We start from the raw sequence: 10,000 nt of genomic DNA, 5'->3' as shown, positions 1-10,000 counted from the left end.
GGGTCCCTCCTATTGTTCTCCGAAACAATGCCTCCATGCTTGCACCTTGCCTATTCAAATTCTTTCAGCTCTGTCTGTCAACACTACCTTTCCTTCTTGCTGGAAGTTTACTTACATTCAACCTGTTCCTAAAAAGGGTGACCGTTCTAATCCCTCAAACTACCATCCTATTGCTTTAATTTCCTGCCTATCTAAAGTTTTTGAATCTATCTTCAACAGGAAGATTCTTAAACATCTATCACTCCACAACCTTCTATCTGATCGCCAGTATGGGTTCCGTCAAGGCCGCTCTACTGGTGATCTTCTGGCTTTCCTTACTGAGTCTTGGTCATCCTCTTTTAGAGATTTTGGTGAAACTTTTGCTGTTGCCTTGGACATAATTATCAAAAGCTTTTGATAGAGTCTGGCACAAAGCTTTGATTTCCAAACTACCCTCCTACGGTTTCTATCCTTCTCTCTGTTTACTTCATCTCAAGTTTCCTTTTTGACCGTTCTATTGCTGCTGTGGTAGACGGTCACTGTTCTTCTCCTAAATCAATTAACAGTGGTGTTCCTCAGGGTTCTGTCCTGTCACCCACTCTCTTCTTATTATTCATTAATGATCTTCTAAACCAAACTTCTTGTCCTATCCACTCCTACGCTGAAGATACCACCCTGCACTTTTCCACGTCTTTTCATAGACGTCCAACCCTTCAGGAGGTAAACATATCACGCAGGGAAGCCACAGAACGCCTGACTTCTGATCTTTCTAAAATTTCTCATTGGGGCAGAACAAACTTGATATTGTTCAATGCCTCAAAAAATCAATTCCTCCATCTATCAACTCGACACAACCTTCCAGACAACTATCCCCTCTTCTTCAATGACACTCAACTGTCCCCCTCTTCTACATTGAACATCCTCGGTCTGTCCTTTACTTATAATCTGAACTGGAAACTTCACATCTCATCTCTAGCTAAAACAGCTTTTATGAAGTTAGGTGTTCTGAGACGTCTCCGCCAGTTTTTCTCACCCCCCCAGCTGCTAACTCTGTACAAGGGCCTTATCCGTCCATGTATGGAGTATGCTTCACATGTCTGAGGGGGGTTCCACTCATACTGCTTTTCTAGACAGGGTGGAATCAAAAGCTTTTCGTCTCATCAACTCCTCTCCTCTAACTGACTGTCTTCAGCTTCTCTCTCACCGCCGCAATGTTGCATATCTAGCTGTCTTCTACCGCTATTTTCATGCTAACTGCTCTTCTGATCTTGCTAACTGCATGCCTCCCCTCCTTCCGTGGCCTCGCTGCACAAGACTTTCTTCTTTCTCTCACCTCTATTCTGTCCACTTCTCTAACGCAAGAGTTAACTAGTATTCTCAATCATTCATCCCTTTCTCTGGTAAACTCTGGAACTCCCTGCCTGCTTCCGTATTTCCACCTTCCTATGACTTGAATTCCTTCAAGAGGGAGGTTTCAAGACACTTATTCATCATTTTTTGACCACTGCTTTGACCCCTGTATGGGACTGGCATTTCAGTGGGCATTTTTTTTATTACATTTTTGTTGCCCTTGGCCAGTGTCCTTCCTACATAAAAAAAAAAAAAAAAATAGTAGTAGTAGTAGCAGTAGTAGTAGTAGTAGTAGTAGTAGTAGTAATGCTATTTTTCATATATTTAGTAATTTTTTTTTTCATATTATTATTTATATTTATATTTTTTGTTTTGTTTTGACATTCATACGAATGCTATAAAGGTGAAGCATAGAAATTTATTTGATTAATTAATTAATTTATATATCTATTTATTTTGATTTTTTAAATTAATTAATTTATTTATTTTTATTATTATTATTATTTTTTTTTTATGTCTCTATGATAAGCAAAGCATTATAGAATTTATGAAAGCACATATCCTCTAGACTCTTGCCCTACAAAAGATTCTGTAAAGTAAAAAATAAAGGGAATAAGTGTCAGTGACGTTTGATGAATAGAGGAAGGCGTGGCAGAAATTACCATAAAACGTATATAAATGAAAATTTATCTTCCTCGTATTTTCCAACTTGCGTTTGCTTCTTGAAAATTTAACTGGGTGGGTCATATAGCAGACATATTGTTCTTTCCTCCATTGTAGTTTGTTTCCAGCAAGCCCCCTAAATAAAGTTTCTGTTTTTTTTTTTTTTTTTTTTTTTTTAAAGAAATGAGGAATTACATTCTAACGCTGATCACTGAGCGGAGCGTAGACGAGCTGCTATCCTCAAGGACGTTACCTCTCTCTCTCTCTCTCTCTCTCTAAATAAGACTTTAAATAAAAAGAATATATATATATATATATATATATATATATATATATATATATATATATATATATATATATATATATATATATATATATATATATATATATATATATATATATATATATATATATTAAAAGACAATGAATATCCTCTGGGGAAGGGGTGACAATCCTTATTTAACCCTTAATTTCAGTTGAATTTTGACAAGTCTACGTTAAAATGTTTCCATTTTTCTGCAGTGATAAAGAAACGTAGAGGGGTAGCTAATATATTTAATTGTTAATTGTATCTTTTTTTCTTTCTTTTTTTCATTTATTCTTTTATTAATTTTTCTTTTCATTGCTTAATTATGCATTATGCCGACACTGCAGGTTACAATTGCAGATATTGCAAGTATTTTTGACACAATACAAGTACATCCAGCTAAACTATTGCTACAGTATAGAGAGAGTATTTCGATTACATACCTTATTCTTCATCTTCTTTTCTTCTTTTTTTTTTTTTAATAAATATAATAATAAATAAATAAGTAAATAGGTATTGTCAAATGAAATCGTCGAGATTACGCAGGGGTTTCGGGCAATACTTGGATGGGTGACTACACAAGCCTCATCTGTCTGAAAAAAAAATAAATAAATAAAAAAAATAAGAATAAGAATAGGGAGAATGAACGAAAATTTTAAGTAATAAAGATAACAGTAAGAATTATTATAACAAGAATAAGAAAAATTACAATAAAGGAATATAAAAAAAAAGAAAGAAAGCATCCCATGTCTTTCTTCCTAATTGTCATAGAAGGGTGAATTCTTTTGTATATTTTCCAACATTTCCAATACAACGATATGAATGGGGGAAGAAAGAATAAGAATAATAGAAAGAAGGCCTCCCAACACCTAGTTCTCCGGTCTTGGCCAATTAGCTAACGGCGGGATCAGCGCAGTTAAGCAGGGGGTCCGGGAAGAACTTGGATGGGTGACCACAAAAGCCTCATCTCTCTGAGAATAGAAAAAAATAGCAATAAGAATGAGGAGAATGAACGAAAAACGAAAATAATAAAATAACAATAACAACTATAATAAAAAAAAGAAGATTAAGAATAAAAAGAACAAAAATAAGGGAAAAAAGTAATAATATATCTCTCTTGCTAATTGTCGTAGAATTATGAATGAAGGGTTAATTTTAGTGCATATTTTCCAACATTTTCAGCACAACAATGCAACAACAATACAGGAAAGAATAAGAATAAGAGAAATAAGCCCTCCCAACACCTTGTTCTCCGCTCTTGACCAATCAGCTGACGGCGGGATCAGCAAGGTTAAGCAGGGGGTCCGGGCAGAACTTGGATGGGTGACCGCACAAGCCTCATCTCTCTAAAAGTAGGATAAATAAGAATAAGATAAGGAAGAATAATAAAAAAAAAATGAAAATAATAAAGATAACAATATTAATTATGACAAGAATAAGAAAAAAATAGAATAAAAAGAATGAAAAAAATAAGAATATCACAACTTTCTTGCTAATTGTCTTAGAATTTTAAATGACATGTCAGTTCTGCTGTATATTTTCCAAGATTTGTTATGAATGAGGGAAGAAAGAATAAGAATAAGAATAAGAATAAGAACAAAATGAATTAGACTAACAATAATGATCACATCTTTCATGCGGTGACTGCGTGGGCGATGAGCCTCACTGGACGTTTCTGACCAATCACAAGGCAGGGTTGGAGTCGTCGGGCCCACCCGATTCATATATAAAGGGATTTTGTGGGAAGCGCGGGCAGACTCAGCTGAGTGTTCGTTGTGAGTTGTTGTTACCACAACTATGGCACGTACCAAGCAAACGGCTCGCAAGTCCACTGGTGGCAAGGCGCCCCGCAAGCAGCTTGCTACAAAGGCAGCTCGCAAGTCTGCTCCAGCCACTGGAGGTGTCAAGAAACCCCACCGTTACAGGCCTGGAACCGTTGCTCTCCGTGAGATCCGCCGTTATCAGAAGAGCACTGAGCTGCTTATCAGGAAACTGCCTTTCCAGCGCCTGGTGCGTGAAATTGCTCAGGATTTCAAGACTGACCTCCGCTTCCAGTCCTCTGCTGTCATGGCTCTCCAGGAAGCTTCCGAGGCTTACCTCGTGGGTCTGTTTGAGGATACCAACCTGTGCGCCATCCATGCCAAGCGCGTGACTATCATGCCAAAGGACATCCAACTGGCTCGTCGCATCCGTGGCGAGCGTGCCTAAGAAGTCATCCACGAATGATCTTCATAACAGCAATATCTAGGCCCTTTTTAGGGCCAAACATCTCTTTCATTAAAGAATTTTCATAGACAATCTGTTTGGTTTTGTGGAAGAAAATATTTATTTTCCATCTTTCAGTATCAGGTATCGACTTTCAACTCAATATCCTTCCCCCCTTTTTTTTTTTTTATATTATTATTATTATTCCCTCTTCCATGGCCATATCTCTTTCACTTGGGAGAATTTTTATCTTTCTTTATCTCTATTTTTTTTTATCTTTTCTTTATCTCCACAGAATAATAATCACGATAATAATAAGCATAATAATAATAATAATAATAATAATAATAATAATAATAATAATAATAATAATAATGATACAATAATTATTATAATAATAATCATAATAAAAACAACAATATTAATATTATTAATAATGATAATAATAATAATAATAATAATAATAATAATAATAATAATAATAAAAATAATAATAATAATAATATTAATAATAATAACAATAATTATAATAATAATGCATTTGTCTATATCGTATCTTTTTTCCTTTTCAAGTGTGGCTCCAATGGAGCCGGGTATTATTTTATACTGGCAGCAGTATACTGGCCGCCTGTTTACTTGGAGGAGGTATACTTGGTAACAGCCTTGGTGCCTTCAGAAACAGCGTGTTTTGCCAGTTCACCAGGCAGAAGAAGACGGACAGCGGTCTGGATTTCCCGGCTGGTGATGGTGGAGCGCTTGTTATAGTGTGCCAGGCGGGATGCCTCGGCAGCGATGCGCTCGAAAATGTCATTCACGAACGAGTTCATGATTGACATGGCCTTGGAGGACACGCCAGTGTCTGGGTGGACTTGCTTGAGCACCTTGTAGATGTAGATGGAGTAGCTCTCCTTCCTCCTGCGCTTCTTCTTCTTGTCGCCCTTGGCAATGGCCTTCTGTGCCTTGCCAGCTTTCTTGGCAGCCTTTCCTGATGCTTTGGGAGGCATAGTGTCGCCGTACTGCTGTGAGAACGAGTGTGCGTTTTCTCAGACTGACTGACTGATAGATTGCCACTTCGTGGAGTGGCGCGGGCCTTTTTAGCCTAAAGGCGGCCCACAGGTGGCTTCCGTTGATAGGAGATAGGAAGACAAGTCTGCATGCCACTAGGGGAGTCTGACTTGCCCGCCTATAGCGGAGTGTCGATACACTCCTTGTGGTTTGAGGATACTGTCTTCCCTGTGTCTTGTCCAGTGTTAAGTGTCCAGCCTCCTTTCCTTTGTGCTCGGGGGAGTCTGACTTACTCGCATGTAGCGGAGTGTCAGAGACACCCCATCGCAGCATAGGAGGAGACTGTTCGGAATAAAAAGAGTGTTGTTTTACCTGGGTGGCCGAAAGGCATTCACCATCTGTATCAGTCTGTTGGTGTCTGTTTGTTGCAGTATGTGTGGTGCGTCGTGTGCGTGTCTGTGTAGGAACGGAGCTGTGCTTGGGCAGTCTTCAATGTAGTGTCGTAGGGGTGTGTACGAGGGTGTGTCGCAGTGTTCGCATGTGAGTGGTAGTGTATCGTTGAGCTCGGCTAGGCAGTGGTAACCGAGTCGTAGTCTGTGTAATCGTGTACGTGTGCGTCGTGTTAGTGTGTCATCAGGTGGTGCGGTGTTTGCAGTTGCTGTGCCATACCAGGTTGCACTTGGTGACCCTTCAGCAATCTGACTTCTTACTGCTTGGGTGCATAATTGCTTGCAGGTTTTCTTGGCGGTGCTGCTGACTTGCGCTCGGGATGGTACTACGTGGCTCGTCACAGTAGGGAGTAGGAGTCCATCTTTCGCTGCAGTGTCTGCTAAATCGTTTCCTGTGATATTAGTGTGGCTGGGGATCCAGTTAATTGTGATGTTCCTGTTCCTTCGGCGGATGGCCTGTGCGTTGGCATGGATGGTGGTGATGAGGCGTATGTTGTCTCCTGAGTGTGTTTGCTGGAGGCACTGTATGGCGCCCAACGAGTCGGTGTGGATAAGGATGTCTTTGTGTTTGTGAAGTGCATCTTCTAGTGCCTTCCCGATGGCAGCTAGCTCAGTTTGGAGGGTGGAGGAGTGGTCGGGGAGGCGGAATATGCCTGTTCCTGTGTGGTGCACGAAGGCTGCTGCTGCTCTGTGTGTGTTGGGGTCCACTGATCCGTCTGTGAAATAGACCTCCATGTTCCTGTCATTCACTGCGTGAAGAGCTTGTTGGGCTTGGGCTGCGAGGGCGTCGGCGCTGAGAGATCTTTTGCTGGCAGTTAGTTTGGTAACAGAGAAGTGATAATCAGACTCTTGCCATGGAGGAGGTGGTTGATAGTCGGGGTGCTGGGCATCTGTTGTTCTTGCGGTTAATGGTGTTTGCATCTGTAGCGTCTTAATGCCCTGAGCCATTTTCTGTGCCCAAGTTTTCTTGGTAAAGAGTTCTTCATTGTGGGCGAGACTCTGATGAACTTTTCTGGCGGCTGTTGTGTATTTGGTTTGGGAAAGTGTCTTGGCAAGGAGTGAGGTGTTCATGGCATGGATACGATGGGCAAGTAGTGGTAGATCGGCCTCCGCTCTCATGTTGACAAGCTTCGTCCAGCGAGGTGCCCCCAACATGATGCGGAGCGCTTCATTTTGGAGTTTCTCGAGGTCCTCCATCTTGTATGGTGATATGGTGGCTAGAAGTGGGGCTGCGTAGTCTACAATGGACCTTATGGCCTGGATGTAGAGTAGCCTAAGCACTTTAAAGTTGGCACCGCCTTCTGTTGCAGTGATGGCTCTCATAGCTTTGAGCCTGGTGTTGGTTCTTTCTTGTATGGACCTCACGTGCCGTCTGAATTCTAGGTTTTCATCCATCCATATTCCTAAGTAAGGATGTTGGGTTGTCCATTCAATTTCATGGGGCTGTACTTGAAGGGGTGCATGGGGTCTCCCGCCGTTGAAGTACATGGCCTTTGTCTTCTCGAAGTTTATTTTTAGTCCTAGGGAGTTGCACTTCTTGGCGACTGCGGTGATGGCATTCTGTGCTTTTCGGAGGTGGAGTGGCCCCGTTGTGATGATGGCAATGTCATCGGCGTAGCACAGAATCTTGGAGCCTGTAGTGAGTGGAAGTGACACAAGCTCCTCCATTAGGGTGTTGAACAGGTGTGGACTGAGGATGCTTCCTTGGGGTGTGCCGTTTTCAAAGGTCGCGTAGTTGGAGAGGCGACCCTGGAACTGCACCCGTGCTTTTCGGCCAGTGAGAAAGTCTTTTACCCATGCCAACAGGTTCCCTGCCACTCCTTTCTTTGCGAGGGCTGTCAGAATGGCTCTTGCGTTTGCCAGCTCGAACGCCTTTTCCATATCTAAGAAGATGACTACGGCCTTCCTTCCAGATATGGATGTCAGCATGTCAAAGAGGCAATCCCTTGTTCCAATGTTTCGAGTGTAGGCAAAAATGTTTTCGTGTAGTGGGCCAGCCACCCAATGTAGTCTGTTTAGGACCATTCTCTCAGCTGTCTTCCCAAAGCAGCTTAGCAGAGAGATTGGCCTTGTTTTGCCTGGGTCTCTTGGCTTCGGAACTGGGTGTATGGTTGCCTCTTTCCAAGCTGATGGTAGAAGTCCTGTAGCGTATGAGGTGTTGATTATTTTGAGGAGCTCATCTTGTGCTGCTTCACCTCCTTTTCTCAGTTGAAAAGTGGTATATATATTAGCGTGCCTACTCAGGATCAGGAGTCGCCACCTCAGCGAGCGTCCTGATTGGTCCAGACGCGCTCTGGGCCGATCTGATCTCGCGTATATATAGCCGTTTTTCCCAAAATTCACTACTTGCTCGCAGAGCTACCGACGAGGTTAGAGTACTCGCGCTCCTCATTTATCACCAACAACAACAACTACTACTACTACTACTACTACCACAACATCCATTATCATGTCTGGACGCGGCAAGGGAGGAAAGGTGAAGGGAAAGTCAAAGTCCCGTTCCAGTCGTGCTGGACTCCAGTTCCCGGTCGGCAGGATTCATCGCCTTCTAAGGAAAGGCAACTACGCCGAGCGCGTGGGTGCTGGTGCCCCCGTGTACCTTGCGGCAGTTATGGAGTACCTGGCTGCTGAAGTCCCTGAGCTTGCCGGCAATGCCGCCCGTGACAACAAGAAGACTCGCATCATCCCACGTCACCTGCAGCTGGCCATCCGCAACGACGAGGAACTTAACAAGCTCCTCTCCGGAGTCACCATTGCACAGGGTGGCGTGCTGCCCAACATTCAGGCCGTGCTCCTTCCCAAGAAGACTGAGAAGAAGTAAATAAAGGGCCTCCCTCCCCTTCAGCCAATATCACCATCAATCCGGCTCCTCTTCGGAGCCACACGTTCAAACATCTAGAGAGTTGTGTAGACTATACTGGTATATCAATAATAAGCAAGTAGTGTATTTATTTTCGAGTTAGTTATTTGTTATTATTATTATTATTATTATTTAGTCAGGCACGCAAGTGACCGAGAATAAATATGTATACTATATTTCTACTAATGTACCTGCTGTGTGTCACAGTGGAGAGTTGATTAGATGTGTTGCCTATTGTGATATGTTGAGCGTCTTTTTCATCTCAATGTATATTTTGTTTTATGAGAAACTGAGAACGATGAGGGGCGTGATCATTGAAATAAGTCAATGATAATAATGATAATAATAATAATAATAATAATAATAATAATAATAATAATAATAATAATAATAATGATAATAATAATAATAATAATAATAATAATAATAATAATGATAATAATAATAATACTTGGAGAAGACCTGATGAAGTGAGAAAGATGGTTATAATTAATAATGGTTTCTTTTCTTAGCTCAGATAGTGATAGTGAAAATGGTTATGAGAAAGTAGTAGTAATAATAGTAGTCTATGGTCCTTCTTTCTTTTCATGTTTGTGGACCTTAAAAAGGTCCGGGAGATGATGTTATTCAATGATGATAATGCAAGCTGAATAGCTGGCACCATCTCAATAATGGAGCGATTTAACCACCAAATCCGTACAGGGTACGGCCCTGACGCTTGAGGGCGTAGACAACGTCCATGGCAGTAACGGTCTTACGCTTGGCGTGCTCGGTATAGGTGACAGCATCCCTGATAACGTTCTCAAGGAACACCTTGAGCACCCCACGAGTCTCCTCGTAGATGAGACCAGAGATGCGCTTGACGCCACCTCGGCGAGCTAGACGACGGATAGCAGGCTTGGTGATTCCCTGGATGTTATCACGCAGAACCTTACGGTGACGCTTGGCGCCTCCCTTTCCAAGACCCTTGCCTCCCTTGCCGCGGCCAGTCATGGTGATGAGAGCTGCTAGTACGACGTCCGAACGGTCTAACAGGAAGCTCACGAATGTGCCTCAAATCAGTTTCAGTTTCAGTTTATTAAAGAAAGTTACATGAAAAAATGGGGAACAAGATATACAATAGTCAAAGGGGGGGGGGGAGGGGGTTACAACGTAGGGGAGAAACACAGAAAAATTACAGGA

At 41.9% G+C, this 10,000-nt stretch overlaps 1 protein-coding gene across 1 annotated transcript; it reads right to left on the bottom strand.

The window, feature by feature from the left end:
• Positions 1 to 5,877: 5,877 nt before the first annotated feature.
• On the bottom strand, positions 5,878 to 7,983 carry LOC135108636 (uncharacterized). Its single transcript, XM_064019796.1, has one exon. It carries the CDS (start codon positions 7,981 to 7,983, stop codon positions 5,878 to 5,880), a length of 2,106 nt encoding a protein of 701 aa, XP_063875866.1.
• Between the last annotated feature and the right edge of the window lie 2,017 nt (positions 7,984 to 10,000).

The sequence above is a fragment of the Scylla paramamosain genome, chromosome 17, assembly GCF_035594125.1.
Source record: "Scylla paramamosain isolate STU-SP2022 chromosome 17, ASM3559412v1, whole genome shotgun sequence".
Lineage (NCBI taxonomy): Eukaryota > Metazoa > Arthropoda > Malacostraca > Decapoda > Portunidae > Scylla > Scylla paramamosain.
The sequence above is the reverse complement of the archived record's forward strand: the minus strand, read 5'-3'. Positions and strand labels throughout refer to the sequence as shown.